This window comes from Tiliqua scincoides, chromosome 1, assembly GCF_035046505.1.
Source record: "Tiliqua scincoides isolate rTilSci1 chromosome 1, rTilSci1.hap2, whole genome shotgun sequence".
In the NCBI taxonomy this organism is placed as follows: domain Eukaryota; kingdom Metazoa; phylum Chordata; class Lepidosauria; order Squamata; family Scincidae; genus Tiliqua; species Tiliqua scincoides.
This window is the reverse complement of record NC_089821.1, coordinates 285,679,987-285,703,368: the sequence shown is the minus strand read 5'-3', so window position 1 is coordinate 285,703,368 and position 23,382 is coordinate 285,679,987. Positions and strand designations below refer to the sequence as shown.

General features: G+C 44.0%; 1 protein-coding gene across 1 annotated transcript in view; it reads left to right on the top strand.

The window, feature by feature from the left end:
* The window catches only part of ISM2 (isthmin 2), a 33,902-nt gene extending 20,122 nt beyond the window's left edge, over positions 1 to 13,780 (top strand). The window contains exons 2-7 of the mRNA XM_066623996.1: positions 3,977 to 4,234; positions 7,570 to 7,891; positions 9,963 to 9,968; positions 10,086 to 10,226; positions 10,955 to 11,026; positions 13,263 to 13,780. Of these exons, the coding sequence (XP_066480093.1) occupies positions 3,977 to 4,234; positions 7,570 to 7,891; positions 9,963 to 9,968; positions 10,086 to 10,226; positions 10,955 to 11,026; positions 13,263 to 13,780 (1,317 nt within the window). The remainder of the gene's footprint in view (positions 1 to 3,976; positions 4,235 to 7,569; positions 7,892 to 9,962; positions 9,969 to 10,085; positions 10,227 to 10,954; positions 11,027 to 13,262) is intronic.
* Positions 13,781 to 23,382: the final 9,602 nt, after the last annotated feature.

Genomic DNA, 23,382 nt, shown 5'->3' with positions numbered 1-23,382 from the left:
CTGCCCTTTCAGCAGTAACACCTCAGCACTGCACAGCGGCTGAAAGCCTGAGGGCTGTATAAAAAGCTTCTGCAGGCCGCATCAGGCTCCTGGGCCTTATGTTTGACACCCCTGCTCTAGAGAGTCATAGCAACCCCCAGGTATGTTTAAAAAAACCCTCCCCCCATGAACACTGCAATCATGGTGTTTGTGTTTCTGCTGTTGCTATTGCCCCACCCCTTAAGGGAGCAGCAACAGAGCTTTTGGATGGAGCATCGCAACAGCCTAGTTTGGAAACCTCTTCCCTTAACCTATCTCATAGGGTTGTTGTGAGGACAAAAGGAGGGAAGGAATCATATTCATCACCCTGAGACCCTTAGAGTAAGGGCAGTATAAAAAAATGTGGAAAATAAATAAAACCTGGAGGTTGCATGTAGGAATCATGGTTTGTAACTTGTGAAGGACTTTCCCTCCGTAAATCTTTCCAATTCCCTTTTAAAGACATCTTGACCAGGTACTGTCACAACATCCTGGGGCAAGGAGTTCCACAGGTTAATTACACTCAGGTTAAAGAAATATTTTTTTTTTCTGTTCTGACTCTCCCACCAGTCAATTTTAGTGGATGACTGTTAGTTCCAGTATCATGCGAGAAGGAAAAGAACATTACCCTATCCATTCTATGCAAAGTATTAAATGTTTCAGTCATGTCCCTATTCGGGCATCTTCTTTCTAAACTGAAGAGTCCCAAACGTTGTAGCCTTTCCCAGTGGTGCCCCAGTACGCTAATTATTTTGGTCTCTCTCTTCTGCACTTTTTCCAGTTCCACTATATCCTTTTTGAGATGTAGTGATCAGTCCTTGCTGCTGCACCCTTGACTTCTCCCAGCAGTGGAACTCTCAAGAGGGCCGTCTCTGATGAATTTAGAGAATGGGCAGGATTATATGGAAGTAGGCAGTTCCTCAGAGAGTGAGTCCCAGGTTGTGTCTAATTTTTCTAAAGTGGGGCTAAGATCAGCTTTGGGCTAGCAATTTTGGATTATAGAAATGGCACATGGGAGTAGGAGAGAGACTATAAGGTTCCCAGCATGGCTGCTCGAAACATGGAACTGCAAACAGAAACTTTGATGACATCTTTAGCATTCCGCTTCCATAGCAAAGAGTCTGGTAAAATTCATGTGGTTGATGACTCTTACTGCCAGCTAAAGAAGTAGTCGTTAGCTTACTACATGTCATAGGTAAGAAAGGCCTTCAGGTGTCTAGGCAAGGAAATTGTTGCAGAAAGTGCTGTAGCTCAGTGAGAAAGCATCTTCTTTGCATGCAAGAGATGTCTGATGGGGCTGGTTGAAACTCCAGAGAACCAATGCCAGTCACTGTATACAATATTGACCTATGGAGGAATAGTATAATGCAGGGGTGTCCAAACTTTTTGGCAGGAGGGCCACATCATCACTCTGACACTGTGTCGGGGGCCAGGAAACAAAGAATTAATTTACATTTCAAATTTATATAAATGAATATACTAGAGATGGAATTTATATGAATGAATGAAGGTCTTGCAGTAGCTCAAGGCCTATAAAAGGCCTTGCACAAAGTAAGGCTGGCCTTTCCTTCACTGCCGTTGCTGCATCACAGATGTGAAACAGCAAGCAGTGGTGGGAGCCCTCAGCCCGCAGCTCATGCAAGAGGTTGAACAGTTGTCCTCATGCTGAGAGCAGTTGCGTCAGGCCAGCACAGGCTCCAGTAAGTCTCCAGAGGGCCAGAGGCTCATTGGAGACTAGGAGCTCCCCACAGGCCAGATTGGGAGTCACCGAGGGCCGCAAATGGTCTCCGGGCCGGGGTTTGGGCACCCCTGGTCTAATGACTCAATAAGGCTACTTTATATGTTCACATGATTCTCTCCCTCCCTCTCTCCCTTCCTCAGTCTGTTGGTTTGTCACAACTCGCATGTGTTGGTTATTGACAATTCTTTCGGGCTAATAATTTGTGTGTGTTTATCTGCAAAGTTGCATGTTACAATTTCTCCAGTTTCATCTGTATATTAGTGCCAAATTTGCTATGTGCCTGTTTAGCTGCAGAGCACACTTGGATTGTAATTAAAGCCTCTAGATCACTGCTTCTTACACATTTAGCATTGGGTCCCACTTCTTATCTGTCAGAATCTGTAAGGACCCACCAAAAGTGATGTCATGACCGAAAGTGACATCATCAAGCAGGAAATTTTTAACAATTCTAGGCTGCAATCTTTCCCACACTTACCCAGGAGTAAGTCCCATTTACTACCATTGTTAAAATATATAGTAGCTTGTTAAAAGTACAGGTCTGTAACATTTCCCCAGATGCAGTCCCATACCATGGTAGCATCAAGTCTAACATATTAAAAATAAAACATTGAAATGAATGGGGACCCACCTGAAATTGGCTTGCGACCCACCTAGTGGGTCCCAACCCACAGTTTTAGAAACACTGCTCTAGATTGATAAATACTGCAACAGTAGTGTCTGGTACCTAAGCAGCCCAACTAGGTCTGGAAAAATCCAATTGGCCAGTCTTGCAAAGCTTCTCAACCCCTTCCTCTCCTGTGTAAAGATCTGAGAGAGCATGCCAGATTTCTGTGGATTGCAGGAGTCAAATTTCCCTCCTCTTTACTGCGACTCTTCTTGAAACACAGTGTTGGCAGTGCCTTCACCCCAACTAGCTAGCTCCGCTCCTTAATAAAACAGCAAAGGGACCCTCAATCTTCCTGCTGCTATCTCTTCCTTTCACTGTGGGAGGGAAAGATGGGCTTCAGATCTTTGATGTGCGGCCCTTGTAAACCCATTGATGACACCTTGTGTGTGCACTCATGTGAGTCCGGACCTGCCCCGGCTCCCTTTGAAGTGCTCCAGCGATCAGGATGAAAGTGGGGTGGTGGGGGGAAGAGTCCCTTCCCAAGCCATCAAGCCCTAATTGCAGGTAATAACAGTATCCCATATGGGGAGGGGAGCATCCCCTTATACCCTAATCCTACAGCAACACTCTAGGCTCCTGCAGCGAAAGGAAGGGAACGAGCCTGGAGGACTCTGGCTGTGTGTCAAGAGCTGATAGCAGCAAGATGTACCGCTTCTGTGGAAGCGACCCTCTGCAGAACAGTGAAAGAATATCACCACTGAAGGGGTGTTAAATACTGCAGCAGAGGAAAATCTTTTATGGAGGCTATACTCACCCCAGCAGTGTCTTTTCTAGTGGCTGTCTGCTGGTGTTCTTTTGCATCCTTTTAGATTGTGAGCCCTTTTGGGACAGGGAGCCATTAGTTTTTGATTTTCTCTGTAAACCGTTTTGTGAACTTTTGTTGAAAAGCGGTATATAAATACTGTCAATAATAATAATAATATACCGATGCTTGTTTTTTTTAAATGTGTTTGACAAGGTTCCTTCCTACCTCTGGCAAAGTCGAGTCTCTTTAAAAATTTACTTCAGAAGCTTCAGGGATGGAAAAGTCATTAGGGCCAGTGTAGATAAGACATGGAAGTTCCTTGATAGGTCTCCTGTCCGTTCATATTTGTTCAAAATCTGCATGCTTAGAGGGCCTGATTGACATAGGATCATTGGCCCTGAGAAAGAGGGAGCAGAAATAATTTCCCCTTGTGCCACCCATTTCCCCCAATTAAATCTTTTCCCTCTGCCCTTTTGTGAAGTAAAGAAACTATGTAGTTGGGAAGAATGATGGAAATAGACATGTGTGGGGATAGTTTGGTCTGAACCATCAAGGAGTGGCAAAGCTAGGTTTGATGGGCCACTTTTGTAACCTGCAGATGTGGACAATGAGCTTGCTGAACTCTTAGTAATTGCCCTATATTGCATTAAAAGACGTAGATGTGTCACAGTATACAAATCCCTATTCTTTGAGCTAACGTCACTGGTGCCTGTTCTATCTTGTATCTGATGTTTGCAAGGAAGACCGCTATATGTAGGCCTTTATGAGTTGTGCTGATGCTACCATTGTTGTTTTCAATTGCCAGATCTCCACTTCTGACATTGCTTCAACCAGAGAAGAAATGCCACCGTATAACAAGGTCCAGAACCTGAGGCGACATGGACGGGCCATGCCACACCGGCAAAAACGCCGTTGGCCTTCGCACCGTGCTGCAAGGAACCAGTTGGCTTCTCTCCAACCTGCTGGGGCAATCCAGGAGGAGAGCACACCCTTTGTGCTGGACTTGCAGAATCTGCCAGGCTTAGCCAATGTGGACCTAAGTGCCCAGAATCCAAATATACAGGTAGACCAGCTAGTGACTGATTTTGCTGCTTTTTAGTTCCTGGTCTAACTTTAAACCACATTTTTGAATAGATGGTGCTGACCTGGACTTTCAGAGTATTGGAGGGGGGTGGAATTCAATAATTGTGGGGAAAATACGCAGAAATGCCAATCTCTCTCTCTCTCTTCAGATTTTTAAATTTTTCCCCACAATTTAATTTATATCCCAGTGTTCTTTCATTTTGGATGGCAGGTGTAATGCATGGTATTCCCAGGTGGTTTCCATGTAGGCCTGCTTAGTCTCGTTGGGGGGGGGGAGGTGTTTCTCCCCAGACCCGCTTAACTTTAATAGGGTTTCTGTATCCTCTGCCCTCAGACCATAACAGAAAGAGTAAAATCAAAATTCATGGTGGGTGTCTGTCATGGACTGTTTGTCATGATGGTTGTTTGAAACACCCAAATTCAGATGTTTATCGTGATGGTTGTTTGAAACACCCAAATGCCACTGACTACCACTTGTTGGGGAGTAGTGGTGGGAGAAGACTTTTGCCTTCTTATGGCCTTCCTTGCTTTCCAGGTGTCTCTGATGGGTCACTTTGGGAAGCAGGATTAGATGCTGGACTAGGTGGCCCTTTCAGGGCAGCACATATTCTAGCGCACTAGGTCAGGCTTAGCTTAATGGAATAAAGGGAAGGCGAGAGGCAGTCTCTTAGGTATTCAGGACTTCAGGTAATTTAGTTTAGCTTGCATTTATTGTATCAAAACCGGAAACTTGAATTGTGTTCTGAAGGCCTAAAGTTAGCATCAGTTTGATGTGTTGTCAGTGGCTGATAGGAGGACAAGCTGCCCCATTCTGTACCAGTGACAGATTCCAGATGCTCACAAGGAGCAGCTGTTGCCCTCTGTAAGACACGTGACCTGACTTTGAGGCCCTTCTCTCTGGACCATTGCCAGCAGACACTCAGCCAGCCTCAAGTGGTGATAAGAACTTCTCTTGTGGCAGTTCTCCACCTGTGGAATCCAAGGGATGTTGGATTGCTTTCTTTGGTAGCTTTCAGGAGCAGACAAAAAAGGTTCCTGTTTTGAGATGGCTTTTAGCTCACTCTTACTTTGCTACTGCCTGTATGATGAGTTTGTAGAATTTGTCATTGTTTGTTTTTTGTCATTGGTAACCTTAGTAAAGGTGTTAGTAAGTACATAAAAATACATCCTACATAAAAGTACATTAAAAAAAAAATCCTTGCCATAGGATGTGGTGACGGCATCTGACCTGGATGCCTTTAAAAGGGAAGTGGACAAATTTCTGAAGGAAAAATCCATTATGAGTTACAAGCCATGATGTGTATGTGCAACCTCCTGATTCTAGAAACGGGCTATGTCAGAATGCCAGATGCAAGGGAGGGCACCAGGATGAGGTCTCTTGTTATCTGGTGTGCTCCCTGGGACATTTGGTGGGCCACTGTGAGATACAGGAAGCTGGACTAGATGGGCCTATGGCCTGATCCAGTGGGACTGTTCTTATGTTCTTAAATAATAGCCACTTTGAGTGCCCTTTACTGGAATAGAAAGGTGGGATATAAATTCTGTGAATGAATGATAGTAGTCTAGCCCAGCATGGCAAATGTCTGTCAAAATTACTAGCTCCCCAAATTTTGCTTGTCTATTTGCCCACAAGTACACTTGCAGAATGTCCAGCCTGAAAGGGGCAGGGGGGAGGGATGAACCTTTTCCAGTTTATAGAAAATTCCCTGCATTGATGACCACTGTTCCTATAAGCTGTATGGCTTTGTGGCTCTGAATCAAGTGGCTTAGAGCTCAACTTTCCAGAAGTAGATGAAGACAGTGACATCATTGCCAGTGCTCCAGGGGTGCCACTGTGCAGCCGTGGAAGGCCCAAAGAATTAGAGGGAACTCTATTGGTGACTTCTGACTATTTTTTTTAAAAACCGGAACACATGTCTTTATTAACCCTTTTATAAAATGGCAAGAACAAAAACAGGAACAGCACAAAGTTTATAGAATTTAAAAATACATGTACATTTTCCAGCGACAGAACCTCCTGTTACAGAGCATTTTTACAAAGTATCAGCCTACATAGTGATATGATCAATCCAGATTGATTTGTGTTTACTAAATAAATGACAGGATTAAAGCAGAATCCTCTGGATGTGGATCTGATGAACCAATTGGTCCATCAAACCAAGGTCTCATAAAAATAGTTACCACAAATACAGATTGAAAGGACTTCTTCCTTTCTGATACTGAGTTATTTCCGTACATGTGGCAAAACACCCCATATCTGCTTCGCATGTGGCAAATATGAGGAAAGGCTACGGCGTAAGGCTACGTAAGGAAAGGCTACGGCATAAGCCTTCCTTATGAGGAAAGGCTACGGCGTTTGGGCCTCTTCAGCCTAGAAAAGAGACGCTTGAGGGGGGACATGATTGAGACATACAAAATTATGCAGGGGATGGACAGAGTGGATAGGGAGATGCTCTTTACACTCTCACATAATACCAGAACCAGGGGACATCCACTAAAATTGAGTGTTGGGCGGGTTAGGACAGACAAAAGAAAATATTTCTTTACTCAGCGCGTGGTCGGTCTGTGGAACTCCTTGCCACAGGATGTGGTGCTGGCGTCTAGCCTAGACGCCTTTAAAAGGGGATTGGACGAGTTTCTGGAGGAAAAATCCATTATGGGGTACAAGCCATGATGTGTATGCGCAACCTCCTGATTTTAGGAATGGGTTAAGTCAGAATGCCAGATGTAGGGGAGGGCACCAGGATGAGGTCTCTTGTTATCTGGTGTGCTCCCTGGGGCATTTGGTGGGCCGCTGTGAGATACAGGAAGCTGGACTAGATGGGCCTATGGCCTGATCCAGTGGGGCTGTTCTTATGTTCTTATGTTCTTAAATAGCCTGTGTAGTTTAGACACAAAGCTGATATACTGGCAGATAAGAGTTTACTGGAGATTTTTTTTTTTACTATCTTCAGAATGTCATGTGCATGTTAGTTATTATAAAATGGAATGAGGACAGGAGTAGAAGAGTTAAAGGAAGGGTTTACATAGGAACCAGATTTGGAAGTCAGGTTTGAGAGATAACAGACTGGAGAGAGAGCAGGCAGCTGTGGAGGAGAACAGTTAGAGATTAAGAAAGCAAGATTAAGAGAGTTGTAAATGTGTGTGAGTCTTGGTCAGCACTGACACCAGGGAGAAAATACAAAAGTCGAGATGGGCAGACAAGAGGATTCATGCGAGCAAAAATGTACAGTTTCTTATTCAAAGGATTTGACAGTGCAGGGCTTTGCTTTACTGCTGATGCTCCTGAAAGCTTTCTGGTGTCTTGGCTTCCAGGTGACCATTGAAGTAGTGGATGATCCTCAGGCTGAGATGGAGATGGATCTTCTGAAGGAAACAAGAAATGACTGGTCTCTGACCTCCACTGAGTGGCTGTCCCATAAAGACCTCTTCTGGCCACTTTTCTGGGAGTACACAGACCCTGTGGAGGAGGGGGATGAAGATGACAACTTGGACAGGGGGGAAGAAGAGGAGGAGGAGGAGGAAGAAGACTATACTTCAGAGTATGATGAGGAAGAAACGGTGCTGAGTGGAGTGGGAGGTGACTGGGATCAGAGATGGCCCAGTCAGAAGAACTGGATCTTCAAAGAGAATTATGGTGAGTCTCCCTTCCCTTTCCTCAGTAAATTTGCAGAGCTGAGAGTCCTTTAATGCCCACTGAAGGAGACAGAAAACATGGTGTTTGTGTGTGTGTGTTCCTTCAGTTCAAGATCTCTTGCTCTTTCTGTTTTCCTCCGTTCTCTTTGATCCTGTGTTATGAGACCCAGAACCAGCTAGTAGAATTGACCCAATGTGAGAAACAATGGGATGTACCCCCCTTGAAATCCCAGTATTATGGGCACCCCTATAAACATCCCTCCATATTTTCTGTCTTGGGTAATTGTAATATATCAGTGGTTCTCAAACATTTTAGCCCAGGACCCACTTTTTAGAATGATAATCTGTTGGGACCCACCGGAAATGATGTCATTAACCTGGAAGTGATATCATGGCTGGAAGTGACATCATCAAACAGGGAAAATTCTTAACAATCCTAAACAATCATTATTAAAAACATATACATTGTAGCCTGTTAAAAGTACAGATCTCCCCAAATGCAGTCACATACCATGCTGGCATCAAGTATAATATACTAAAAATAAAATATTAAAATGAATGGGGACCCAACCTGAAATCAGCTCCTGGCCCACAGTTTGTGAAACAGTGTTCTATATAGTAAAGATGAGGAGGCACAGATGAACATTCACTCTGGGATCTGGTGATAATTAGTGTTTAAATACATACCTATATTTTATTTCCTTAACAAATTAATATTAATCAAGTACAAATATAATAAACATACCTAAACATAAACAATTCAACTCCTTAACAATTGATTAAAATAATTTATTTTAATTAATTAAAAACAATTAAAACAATAACATGGTTAGCAACTGGGATAGAATCTGTGTCCTGAGTCCACTTTAGCCAGCAGTTCTCACTGTCCATTCCATCTCTCTGGCTCCAACTGTCATGGTTTTACTTTCTCCTTTCTAAATTCAATGCCCCTCCCTTTCTGCATTGGCAGGAAGTTGGAGTTGAGCTTGAAAATCTCTTCCAACTCTATGACAGAACTCTGTGCTTTTATTACCAAACACCTGTGATGTGCTTTGAGTGTACTGGCAATGTAACCGCAGACAAAATGATTGTACCACTCTTCATACTGTATAGCAGTGTTTCTCAGACTGTGGGTCGGAACCCACTAGGTGGATCACGACTCATGAGCCAATTTCAGGTGGATCCCCATTCATTTCAATATTTTATTTTTAATAAATTAGTCTTGATACTACCATGGCGTGTGACTGCATTGGGGAAATGTTACAGACCTGTACTTTTAACAGTGATTGTAAATGGGACTTATTCCTGAGTAAGTGTGGGTAGGATTGCAGCCTAGGATTGTGAAAAATGTTCCCGCTTGATGATGTCACTTCCGGTCATGACATCACTTCAAGTGGATCCTGACAGATTCTCATTCTAAAAAGTGAGTCCCGTTGCTAAATGTGTGAGAACCACTGCTGTATAGTATATATAATATGCATGCCTATACCAACTTGAAAGGGAAAATAAAAACTGCAGTCATAAACCAGGGATTAAGAAGATAAGAGCCTGTGGTTGGGGAAGCTCCTGCGAACTGAGAATGTTGCATGGCTGTAAAATCTGGGTTGTCTAGCATGCAGTACAGCAGCTGTCTCAAAGCTGGAGACCTCTGTGCAGTGAGAAAGGCTTTCCTGACACAAATTGTGCTTACCAGGCCATCGGGGAACCACCTGGTTGTGGCGCTGATTTCCCTTGAATTGCACCCCAGCTTGCTGCGTCCAGGTTCTGTCACCCCAGCAGCCATTGTGCCAGGATTTCCAGGCAGTGTGGCAAGCTGGGGCACAGTATGGGAGAGATTGGCGCTGCTATCAGGAGGCTCCTCTGTGAAACGGTAAGCTCCTTTCACACGGGGGAGGGATTAGGCAGGGCGCTGGATGCGGTCCACCGTCTGGAATCTGGAGAGCCCTGCCGTATGATATCATCTCACTCATTGGCCCTACTAATTAACCTTCTCCCAAATTCTTGTGGCACATCTGTGGACCACTCGTGGCATACCAATGCACCACGGCAGTGATTGAAAATGGCTACTCTAGAATACAGTTTTGGGGAGTGAGATCTAGATTACTGGGGGGGGGGATCAGAGCTATCCCAGGTATTGGTCTTATCTAGGCTTTGCATCACCTTTATGTGTGGTGTTCTTCTTTTGCTCTTACCAGACTATGAAGATGAAGAGGAGTGGAGCTCTTGGGCCCCTTGCAGTGTCACCTGTGGAAGTGGCAACCAGAAAAGAACCCGGTCTTGTGGCTATGCTTGTACTGCCACAGAGTCAAGAACCTGTGACTTGCACTACTGTCCTGGTACGCTGTTTTCTGTCTCCTGCCCTCTCTAAACAACATTCTCTATGCTTCTGGGCTACCAGGTTCTTTGCTATTGACTTGTCAAAATGTTTTCCTGCTGAGCTGCTTTCTCAGGTAGAAAGGGGATTATCCTTTGATTTGGAGAGGGAGGACATGGCCCCTTTCTAAGTATTCTAAGTGAACGAGGATGTGATTGCAGAAGGGAAAAGTGGCATTTTTGGCCACAGGCCACCCCTCCTTTAGAGATGCTGAGAACATCCAGGTCTTCCTTCAGATTTCTTATATGACTGTTTCTTGAGGCAGTCCCTCATAGAGTCACTTGGAGATTCCAGAGATTGAACCTGGGGACTTCTGCATGCAAGACAGTGTTCTGCTGCTGAGCTGCATCCCCATTCTTCCCATTATCTATTCTGATGATGGCTTTTAAATAAATTCATGGACCATAGACCTGTGGTGATGAACTTCATTAGTTTTTTTTCTCAGTCCATTCATACATTTCATGTATCAGGAACATCCACTTGAAAGCCCACTCAATCCAGAGTGGGTCAGAAGCAAGTGTTTTGGCACTTTGCATCTTAAAACCAGGTCATAGTTTGCAGTGGGGTGAAGGTAAGAAAAATCTCCAGGATTTTTGTATTCAGCTGCCAGCTTCTTCTCCTACACATCTTTTAAATTTCTCATGGCCTCAGAGGTTCACCCTGACCTGTTGCTTATGTACTTTTCTCAAGGAGCAGATGGGGAGTTTGCCACTGAAGAGACACCTGTTGAAGCTGAGAATGCTACAGAGATCTTAAACTCAGGTCAGTAAATTCTGTATTTTGTAGGACAAGGGGAATAGGCATCACTTCACCTAAGAGCCATGAACAGGAGCGTGTGTGTGTGTATGTGTGTGTGTGTGTGTGTGTGTGTGTGTGTGTTCTGTAATTCCACAAAAGCATAAAATTCCACCCATACCCTCCCCCAGTGATATTTTGTATTGGCTGCAACTTGAGAATCTCTTCCAGTTCTTTAAACATTTCCAGTCCTTGTGGTTGTAAGAATAGGTTTTTAAGAGGCCCAATTTAGTTTGTGAGATCAAGAATTTGAATTGAATGAATGCCAAGCACGCTTTCCCCTCCCCTTTGCTCTTCATAGAGACCTGTGACTGAGGAAGTTGGGACTGTCAAACTACAGCTCTCTGTGTGTCGTTCAAACCTAGGAACTATGGCTTGACTGTGACTTATAACCTGGAGTATGAAGCAAATATCAAATTCTGGTTTCATATCCTCGTTGTCACACCACAGGTCCTGGTTTCAAATGACAGGTGGACCTTTGGTATAATGAGCTGCGATTCCTTTGTGCATGCCGGGAGGTGGACAAGGGAGCACATAGATGTGGCATTCCCCATTCAACAAGCCATGCTTTGTTGGATCATCTGAACCAGGTCGGTGTCTCTGGACAGCACTTGCAAGCCCAACTCTGGATCTGGAGGATTTATATTTGTCAGGGAATGGAGCTTCCACCATGACCTGTACATTTCTCCATCATTTCGCAGAATACATTATGCCAAAATTAATAGAGGTGCCAATTTTCATAATCTGCATGAGGATCAGAAAACGCAGCCTCTCAGTTTTTCTTAATACAGAATATTCTGTGAAAAATACACATGGCCCTGCAGTACACATAGCCACATGCAGTACAGATGGCCACTAAGGCTTGTGCCTTTTGGGTTCTAGTGAAACAGGAAACTGTTCTGTTCATCTAGAATAGCGGTTCCCAAACTGGAGATTGCTGTGCACCAGCAATGCCTTCTCCAGGACAACTGGTGCTTCGTGTCCCAGAGCACAGCAGGACTTCATGTCCCCAGATCGCTCTGGCAAGTCACATCTATGATGCAATGCCCCAATGGGCATTATGCCCGGATTTTTGGGCAGATGCGAATGCACAGAGCATCACGTCAACCCAATCTCCCCAGAGACGCAAAGTCCCTCTCCACTCCAGAATGAGAAGCACCGGTCACAGGCAGGAAGGATTCGACCGAATGCTGGATCCGCCCCCTGGGCTGGGGTTTGTACTGATCTACAACATCAGGAGAAGTCCTGAAGTGAAAGGAGTTTGAAATGACTCTCCTGTTCTAGTTGAAGAATGGTCATAAGCTCAGTGTTCACGTTTTGTTCATATGTTTTGATCAGATCACATGTTTTGCGCCTTAGCTCCAGTCCCAGCTGAAAGGACCTTAGGAAGAGCTCTCCCTAAGATCTTGGAGGCAGTACTAGGCTAGCTAGATTAATGGTCTGATTAAATTATAAAGTAACATCATATGAGAACTAGTGTAGCATAATGGCTAAAAGACTGGGCTGTGAATCAGATCTTTCCTAGTTTGAATCTCACTCATGCCATGAAATCAGACTCAACATTTCCATCTGCAGTATCACAATAAGAATACTCATTTACCTAACAGAGTTGTAAGGATCCATATGCAGAGTGCTTTGTATACTCAAAAAGCACTACACAAATGTTAAGTAATGTTAACATAAGTAACTTAACTTAAGTAACTTAAGTAATGTTAAGGAAGATAATGAGTTGGTGATGCCCCACCCTCAGCATTCTTGAGGCATTTGAGAGCCTCAATGGTGTAGTGGTTGTGGAGTTAGACCAGGAAGAGCTAGGTTTAAATTCCTGCTCAGCCATGAAGTTTTCTGAATGACTTTGGGTCAGTCACTATCTCTCACGGGGTTGTTGTGAGAACAAAAGTAGGGAAGGAATCATGTATACCATCCTGAGCTCCTTGGAGAAAGAGCAGTACAAAAATATGAAAAATTAAATAAACTCTTTTATTAGTTAATAATTAATATTTAGAAAGGTTTTACAGCTAATTCAGAACTTTCCCATGTGGAGCTTGGAAATAAGTCACCAATGCACACCTAAATCTTTGCATCCCTTTCTTATGTTTTTAGGCCAAATGTCACATCTAGCTTGGCCCTAAGAATGTTGGCAGTTCTTGCTAAAATGAACTGCTCATGATTCACTGTTCTTTCTGTCTCTCTCTCCCTCCAGATGTGGATAGCTGTGAGAAATGGCTGAACTGCAAGAGTGACTTTCTCAACAAATATCTAAGCAAAGTACTCTCAGACCTGCCCAGCTGTCCTTGCTTCTACCCCTTGGAAGCCGTTTACAGTGCAGTCAACCTGCAAGATGAGAGGCAGGGCAAGAACTTTCGCTGGCGGGATGCCAGTGGGCCCAAGGAGCGCCTGGACATCTACAAGCCCACTGCTAGATTCTGCCTGCGCTCTATGCTCTCCTTGGACAGCACCACCCTGGCTGCCCAGCATTGCTGCTATGATGAGGACACCAAGTTGATAACGCGAGGGAAGGGGGCCGGGGCACCGAACCTCATCAGCACAGAGTTCTCCCCTGAGCTGCACTACAAGGTGGACATGCTGCCCTGGATCCTCTGCAAGGGGGACTGGACACGATATCACACTGTGAGGCCCCCCAACAATGGGCAGCTATGTACTGACAATCCCCCAGAGGATGAGTACCTTTCTCAGCTACAGGAGGCCAAAGAATATTAGCACAGCTAGGAAAGAGGGTGTTGGAGAACAGAACGCTTTCAGTCCCCCATGCAACAGTTGTGCATGGGCTGTAAGGGAAGCTCCTTTTTTTTTTTAGTCACCAAAGGCCTCTAGGTTCAGACAGGCCACAGAGCTGTCCCTTGCTTTTCATTCCCTTGGCAATAAGGTTGTCTGTAGGCAACTCACATGCAGATTCTACAGTGGCCTCTGGTTCCTTTTCTGATTTCCTGGTTGCCACAGCAATTGCCACTGACTGGCTTGAAGGGATGCTTTCCCAAGAGAGCAAACTATGGCCAACATGTTTATCTTGCGGGATTTGGGGCACAGGAAAAGATGGAGGAAGTGGAAGGTGGTGGTGGCAGCAGCAGCAAGTGAAGAGTGTATAAAAAACCTTCTTACAAAGCTTATGCTGATGACTTATTGTGACAAATGCTGTTTTTTAGATAAAAGGGAAATCTTGTTGGATGTACCCAGAGAGAGACATCTCTGCAATTTGGGATGGCTGTATTGCCGGGGGGGGGGGGGAATGAGACCAGGAAAGTGGCATCTTCCCTATGTTACATTCCACACAGTTTTGGGAGAAACAGGAGCTGGAGGGGGAATGTAGGTTTTGGGGTATATGTGAACTTATATCCACTAAACAGCTGCTAGGTGGGGTGAAGTGGAAGGTTATATCAGCTTGCCTCAAAATATTGATGTGACAAGTTGGGTCTGATTTCTGCCAAGCGAGTCAAAGAAGGAAATGACCAAATATTTTAACTCTTATTCAGGGACCTTGTGGAACATGAAAATGAAATGAATTTTTGTAAAATGGGACATTTTAGGAAAAACAATTGTCCTGAATAACATCAGTCAATAGCTCCCCCTCTCCCAAGTAGCAGCTTGTTTAACCCTTGGTGCACGTAGCCTAATCTACCCTGTCAGTTTTGTGACCCAACAAAAATTGGTTCACAACCCATGAGTGGGTCCCAGACCTACAGTTTGGGAACCGCTGGGCTAAAGAATAGCAAAGGATCCAGAAGCATCTACCTTCACAAAACATCCACAGCTAGGAACTGGAAGTTACTGGTGTTTTTCCCCCCACATTTATAAAAAATTTTTTTGCCAGCTTTATTAGCAGTTCTCTGAGTTAAAGGACACAGCCATCCTCAACTTATGTCCGTGTGTAAGGACTTCTACATATAACCATGTTGATGTGAGGAAACCACCATGAGATTGCTTTCTCTACCTTTTGCATCCCATGTTTCTCTCCCATCTTTTTATTCCTTTTTAAATTGGCTGCTGGCGTTAAAGATGCTTAAATATTGCTATAATTTATCAAGTGGCAGCACACCACATCTCAAAAGATTTCCGCTGCATAACCGCCAAGATGTGCTGAACTGTGATCTTGTCACATTTTGGAGCATTCCCAAGACTGGTCATGGGAGCAAGATCTGTTTGAGACACTGCAACCATGCAGATGTCCTGTTTTGTTCGATTTTCTTAAGCAGCAAGTTGCAGATTCTTCTGTTTTAAAACAACAAGCAACAAATCTCTGATTTTTCCCTTAAAATTCCACAGACTACTGGATGAAGCTGGTTCTGTTGTGACATCCGGTGGCCACATAGGGAATTAACAGGTATATCTTTTAATGGAGTGTACCTGGGTGAAGAACCGTATCCTGGAGCCTGAAAATAAATGTGTGGATGATGGAGAAAGGGTGGCATCCCTTCTTGAAACAGGCTGTTGTACTTTACAGTACAGGCTTATCTGAAGGGAGCTTGTGTGTTTCAAGCAGCAGAATAATGAAGTATGATATGCCAGCAAGTAGAGATAGATGCATTTCAGGTGAAACACTGTGTCTAAGATGAAGATCATGTCTTGTTCCATCCTGGTTGTTACCCATACTTCCAAGGACTGTTTGTGATTGTCACCTCCCAAAACATGGCTGCTTTCTGTCAGGATTGAGTTTACAGTGGTCTGATATTATACTTGTGTGTATTGCTGAGGGATGTTGGTATTTTAGGGCTCACTGGTAAAACCTAATGGCGTATATTTGCCCAAATTACCTTTGGAAGAATTACTTGCTATTATTAAGTAGCAGGCACAGGCTATTATGAGTGTGGGCTTGTATACCATTGCTCCTTGCTTATTTTGTCTGGACAGTCTGGCATACAGCTCTACACCTGTGCAGAGCCAGCTGTGGATCATCCTAGAGATTTTGCCTGGGAAATAACACCCGACTCCTTCATCACCCAAAGGGTAGTTATGCATATACCTGAGTCCTTGCAGGTAGGACTGCCTCCTCACTTGGTTCTCTGCATTAGCAGCTGTTAGTAACACTGTCTGTGGTCAATCTTTCTTCAGTGTTAGATGTCTTTTCATCTTAGAAGCCTCATCTTACCAAAAATTCTTTTTTTGTTAGAACTACATTTGTTGCTTTTATTTGCTCCAGGAAGTTTCTTCTACCCAGGTCTTAAACATGCTGTAAATCTTGTTTGTTTCATGGAACTCCATTTCACAGTATCATGGGACCAGCCTGTATGTGAGGCAAAGAATCACGTGTGTTCTATATGTCAGTAGCAAAAGCCTCAGCTCTCCATCTTGGGAGAAGCCTATTTGTCACAGGCCTGCTGGAATTTGGGTCTGTCTAATTGGATTCAGGCTGGTTGAAACTTGTTTTGCCAACTATGGTTTTATGTTTTGAACCTGAGCATTCTGACAAACCAGAATATGAAACCACCACTTGAAGTTGGTTTACAGACCACTGTTTGGGTTAATTGTGATTTCCTGTTATGTCTGAATTCACAGACCATGATAAATCACAGTTATGCCATTGGTCTGCTTCTAGGGGCTGCTGTACCATGGAGAAGGGAGTGAGTTTATGAAGCTTAGTCCTGAGAAGATGCAAAATAAAAGCAAACAAGCAGCTCTAAACCTTCGTTTGCATGTTGTACGCCTGGAAGCTCAAACTGCTGCAAGTTCTTAACTGTGGTTATCACAAAAGATGGTTTGGGCTATCTGGACTCGGCCTTTGCTTCTTAGCATATCAAATGCCGCTGTTCCCACAAGCACCTTATGTTCTCAGCAAGCTTTGCTGTCTCATTTGGGTGAATAAATACTAAAACAAGGGTTTATTTTTATACCATATAACTAAGATTCTGCCCAGCTATTTCCTATTTAAGCTATAATTTTTTGTATATTATCTGTGTCCACATAATTTTATTGCTATATCACTACACTGTTGTATATAGGTGTATATATATATATATTTTAGTTCTATAAAACAGCATCTATAAAAATCTCCTTTTTATTCTGATTTTAGATGAAAGCACTTTATTCCAAAATGTGTGTGTTTGTGACCAACATTATTCAACTGTTTATTGCTGGGTGGTTTTTATTTGATTTTAAAGGGACAACATCATGCTGACAGATATTTGAGGGGTCTGTCATTTGCTGGAACAGTAAGGACCCGGGGCCAGTTCAACCATCGGGATGGCACACACAGCAAATGAGTGAGGGATCTTCTGTCTTGTTCCACTTCCATATGTCTTCAGCACTGCTTACCCTGCCCCCTAAATTTGAAAAGGGGAATGGAGTGACAGAGGTAAATATTAAGAAGAGTGGTAGAGTGTCACACACTTTTATTTACCATTACCTTGGCCTCCACGCTTCCCCTCTTTTGGAATCCAGGAAGTGGGAAGAGAGGGAGAGTGCCACTTGGCCTACCAGCTCAAGTGCCAGGAGAGCTTGAGTTCACCCTGTAAAGACCTAAAGAACTTTGCCATCTTCTCTGTGATATTTATGCTGTATTTGTGACAGTTGAGCCTTAGACCAAAGGGGCATGGAGATGTTTGCTTACAGGGTGCAGATGTCTGGAAAGGAAATGCTCAGAAGAATCTTGGTTTGGCTGGAAATCCAGTCTGTCCTGTGACATTTTGCCATTTCTGTTTCGGTTGAGGGGGAGGGGGGAAGAATGAAAAGGGCCTTTGGGGAACTGCACACTTTTTGTTGCTTTCCAAAGAGAAGTGAATGTGTTTTGATGTGGTACTGTGGGCTGAAGGACTGGGCCAGGTTCCTCTCCATAACTGGTTCACCCATCTCGCAGCATTCCACAGTCTCTTTCCCTTGTACAGTATTTATTGCTTGTGATGGTTATGATACTTTCATAGAGATGCTAGTGATGGTGAAAGAACCCTCACTCTTTGAGGGTGTGTGTGTGTATGTGATGTGCCAAAAGGAATCAAGATTACAGATGTCTCTTATGAATAAACACTATTGTTAACACACTACAAGCTCATGCCTCAATCATTCCAGACTCAAAAGTCAAGATCCATGAATGTTTCTTCCCAGGGCAAATAGTGGGAGGAGGGTTTAAACCTTTTCTGAAAATTGGCAAACTGGAGAAAGTTCATTTGAGAATTAGTTTGGTGGATACTGCTTCTCAGGAGGAAATCTGCCCACCAGTTCAGAGGTGTGTCCCTGCTGGATGACCCATAATTTATGGAGCCCTCTCCCTGATGCAAAACTTCAGGCAGGTAAAAAGAGGCTCAGATGTTCAGACATGATGTGAAAAATGTACAGCAACTTTAAACTGCTAATAAAACATTTCTTCCTATTCAGTGGATCTAGCCCCATACACCTTGGTAAGGACAGGAATACTAGTATAAAATTCAGACTGATCTCTGTAGAAAGCTGCAGTCTGTGGTTGAGTTTTTGAAAACTGATACTTGCATGCACTCTGTTGTGTTCTTTGAGCCAGACTGCAATTACAACAGGTGCCATACTTGCAATGATTATGGCAGATAAAGTTGGCCAGACTTGACAGGGCAGGAAGCTCAAGGTGGGAGCTTTGCACACCATTGTTAGGAAAAGGAACAGTCTGCCATAGTTTGTGGCTGCATAGATCACTAACTGATATGAGCCAAAGCAGAGGCTAAAGTGTTAGACTTGAACACAGATGATCTGGGTTCAAATCTCTCCTTACCTATGAAACTTGATCTTGGGCAAGTCACTAAAACCTACCTAAAGAGAGGGCAAGAGTTGGCTCCCTGAAGAGTGGAATACAAATGTGCAAAATGTAGGGAAAGGGGGAAGCTTTCTTTTGGAAAACTTGTGTGGTTATGATGCACAAATTTACATGTTTGAAGCAGTAAGGTAGCTCTCCTGCTGCATTGTCCAAATTGGGTTGAGTTCATAATTTCATGGAATTTGCTACTGATGTCTAAATCTTAGGTGGCTTTGGCATCAGTGACCCTCAGGTAGATGTAGCCACACTTCAATTACTGTTTTGACAAGGGAAGCTAAGTGGCCAGTACTGTACCACAGGGTAAGTAAAGCTCTATCCAGACATGAGTAATAGGAGTTAAAGCAAAGTTTTGTTTCTAAATACTGTGGAAATAGCTGGCAGTGCTGGCCCAGGGAAAAGCCCAGCAGTGGATGGCACATGATGGTATATTGGGCACTACCATTGGTACTGAGTATTCAGGCCTGACTTGGCCAAGTATACCCTCTGATGGATGTAGCTTTACCTTGCAAACCCCTGGCAGATCAGCAGATCTTAACTCCTGCTACTGAAATGTTATAGCCATCCCCCCTTAATTTTTGAACCTAAAACAGATTTGCCCAACACATCTTCTACATACAATCATAAGAAGAGCCCCGCTGCCTCAAGCCAAGGGCCCATCTAGTCCAGCTTCCTGTAGCTCAGTGGCCCACCAAATGTCCAAGGGAGCACACAAGACAACAGACACAACCTGCATCCTGGTGCCCTCCCCTGCATCTGGCAATCAGAGGCAGCTTGCCTCTAAAACCAAGAGCTTACACATACCTACTATGACTTGTAACCCGTTATGAACTTTCCTCCATACATTTTCCAATCTTCTCTTAAAGGCATCTAGGCAAGATGCCATCACTAGTTCATGTGGCAATGAGTTACACAAACTAATTACACACTGGGTAAAGAAATATTTTCTTCTGTCTGTCCTAACTCTCCAAACACTCAACTTTTGTGGATATCCCCTGGTTCTGGTGTTATGTGAGAGGGAAAAGAGTATCCCTCTATCCACCCCCTGCATGATTTTGTATGTCTCAATCATGTCCCCCCTCAGGCACCTCTTTTCTAGACTGAAGAGGCCCAAACGCTGTAGCCTTCCCTCATAGGGAAGGTTCTGCAGCCTAGTAATCGTTTTGGTTGCTCTCTTGCACCTTTTCCATCTCCACAATATCCTTTTTGAGATGCGACAACTAGAACTGGACAATATTCCAGGTGTGGCCTTACCATCGATTTGTACAACGACATTACAATATTAGCTGTGTTATTCTCAATGCCTTTCCTAATGATCCCAAGCATGGAATTACCCCTCTTTACTGCTGCTGCACATTGGGTTGACACTTTCAACGAGCTGTCCACAAGGACCCCAAGATCTCTCTCCTGAGAGACCGTGTCAGATGCCTTCTGGAAGTCCAGATATATAATCTCCATGGGTTCTTTCGCATCCACATGCCTGTTGACCTTGTCAAAGAATTCTAAAAGGTTCATGAGGCAAGACTTACCCTTACAGAAGCCATGCTTGTTCGTCTATGTTTTAAGATTTTATCCTTAATGAGGTTTTCTACCATCTTACCTGGAACATATGTTAGGCTGACTGGCCTAGAGTTTCCCCGGTCCCCTCTCCTTCCTTTTTAAAGATCGGTGTGACATTTGCTCTCCTCCAATCCTCTGGCACCATGGCCGTTTTAAGGGACAAGTTGCATATTTTAGTCAAGAGATCAGCAACTTCATTCTTCAATTCCTTAATAACTCTTGGGTGGATGCCATCAGGGCCCAGTGACTTATTGATCTTTATCAATGAGATCTGAAACATCTTCTCTTTTAACCTCTATCTGACTTAATTCCTCAGTCAGGAGGGGCTGTTCAGGCAGCAGTATCTGCCCGAGGTCTTCTGCCGTGAAGACAGATGCAAAGAACTCATTTAATTTCTCTGCCATCTCCAAGTCTCCTTTTATCTCCCCTTTCCCTCCCTCACCATCCAGAGGGCCAACCGCTTCTCTGGCGGGTTTCCTGCTTCTAACATATTTGAAGAAGCTTTTATTAATCCCCTTACTGTTGCTGGCCATGCTTTCCTCATAGTCTCTCTTAGCCCCCGTATCACCTTCTTACATTTCTTTTGCCACAGTTTATGTTCCTTTTTATTCTCGTTAGGGCAAGACTTCCATGAAGATCATGAAGCTTTAAAATCTTAATGCTTTAAATGCTTAAAGTTTTAAAATCTTAATATTTAAAAAGATCATGAAGACAAGAAGGTTTAAAATGATACTCTTCAGTTCTGTATTTGTTGAAGATATACACAGCCTCAGCACTTGTAAACTGTACTTTGAGTATGCGTTCAGAAATTAGTAGAACAGTGCACACACTTGCAAGCACATCTCCTACAACTGAGCTGGCAGAGAGGGTCACGTACTGTTGATTTACATGACCCAGCTGGTGTTCTTTGAAGAAAGGCTGAATGTCTACAGGCTATTCTTCTCCATCTGAGCTACGAAATGCCATTGATGTAGTCAGCATATTAAGCTCCAACCTCTTCAGTCATGATATAGCCACACGGGTTTATATATGTATGTGCAGCTGCAGAACTGTGGAAGCATTCTAACTGGCCTCCTGCTCCAGCCTCATGTTATTAAAGAGGAGCTGGGGGGGCGGAGGCTTTAAGACAGATTTCTCAGACAGCTGGACTACACCATAAAGATGGGCATAGATTTGAAGCAAAGCCAAGACCGTTAGTGAGGACAGCTCAGCCTCACTATTCCCCTTCAAACAGGAATGCAAAGCACCCTCCAGTGGGACCCTTGAGAGCAGCATGAGCCAGTAGCTAACTGTAGCCAGCATCCAATTTCAAAGTCTGTAGAGAAGCTACAAAGCAAGATCCAGCTGCTTGAGAATGCATGTGAATTTAAGTAACAGGGTACTGTTGAAAAGTTTGATGACAAGCCAAGAAAGAAACCAAACCCGCTGTCCACAATGCAAGCACTTCTCCCACAGCTGCCATGAGCAGGGAAGGAGCAGTCATGTACTGTTGAGGTACATGATCCAGCTGAAGTTCTCGGAAGAAAAGCTGAAAGGTGCATGCTCATACGCCTTTCTTTTCTTTCTGAACTGTGAAAGGCAGCCTTCTCCAAAGACTTTGTAAATTCATTAATTTCATTCCTGGACAGCCATCTGGGCAGTTTTGCCCTTTGTACATAAAAAATAAGCAAGGTGTTTTTTTTCCCTATCTGGGAACTAGCAAATAAAACTAGTCAACAATGCAAACTACACTGTATCTAGAATTCTACAGTAATAAGGCAAGTTAGTGCTTACACCAGCGTGTATTACTCCAGGAACTACATTATGGGCCTACAGGGGTGCCCCACTGCATTTGATAGGGAAGTAAGGATCCCGTATCCATGGATTCAGTCATTTGCAGATTGGGTCCGGGCTTCCCAGTGTGTGCACCCCTGTCCGCGTCCCGCTCTGGAGGGGAGTCTGAGCTCAGCAGAGACCAAGGCTCAGACTGAGGAGTATAGCTCAAAACACATGACTTCTGGTGGAGCTCCCCTCACCTGCAGGAGGAACGGCCCTTGGCTCACTGAGACGGGCATTTGGTTGTACCCACAGTTTCAGCTATCCATGGTGAGGTTCTGGAATGGAACCCCCATAGATAAGGGGGCATGCCTGTACCTAGAACTGCAATGTGTAGCTCTGCAGCATTGTGAGAGTTCAGCTGACCAGTTGGCCTGTATGCGGACAGCAGTGCTGGCTTTAATCAATTTTTTCCAAGGATATATTCAGCTTTGTCTCTGACTTCTGAGGCCTTGCTTTTGGGTAGGTACCTGAAGTAGTACGGACCCCTTCCAGTGCATATGTCTTGAGTACTACCAGCACAGCTTCAGAGACTGTTTCTGCCCAGTTGGGGGGGGGGCACTATAAAAAAAAGTCTTATTTCCTAGTAATTCCCAACTCTTACCTTTGGTTTTTGACAGTCTGACCCGCAATGCAGGGAGCAACATGAATCTTATTCCTTCTTGGGAAAGCCCAAATCACTTTTCTTCTGAAGCAGACTTCAGAATGCCTGGCCTAGACTAGCAGCAGCAGGCTCTCACACAAGACTTTCTATCGGAACCTGCTGCAGCTGTATAAAATTCAATTGTTCACTGAAGTGACACAGCTATCTGTCATACTGTCCACAGCCACTGAATTTACAGCTGGAAAGCGACTCTAGCTGGCAGGAAAACTAGGGATGTCTTCTCCAGATAACCGTATAATTTTTGGGCCATTGATCTTAAGCTTCTAAACACTTGCACTCATGCTCATGCAGACTGGTCAGTCCATAGAATTGGTCTGCCACAATGAAAACACTTAACGGAACCATAACTAAACCTCTGTGGCAGCCATTTACAAAATCTATAGGGAATTAACCAAATGAACGTTGTTACAAACCTGCATTGGATTATATGGAGCAGGGCTGCCATCTTGTGGACAAATGGTTTAAATCAGATCACAGCATACCCTTCAAGACAAATCGCTGTACAAAAAAAATTACATTGCCAGAGCCAAATTCCAGCAAAAAACAGAAAGCACCGAG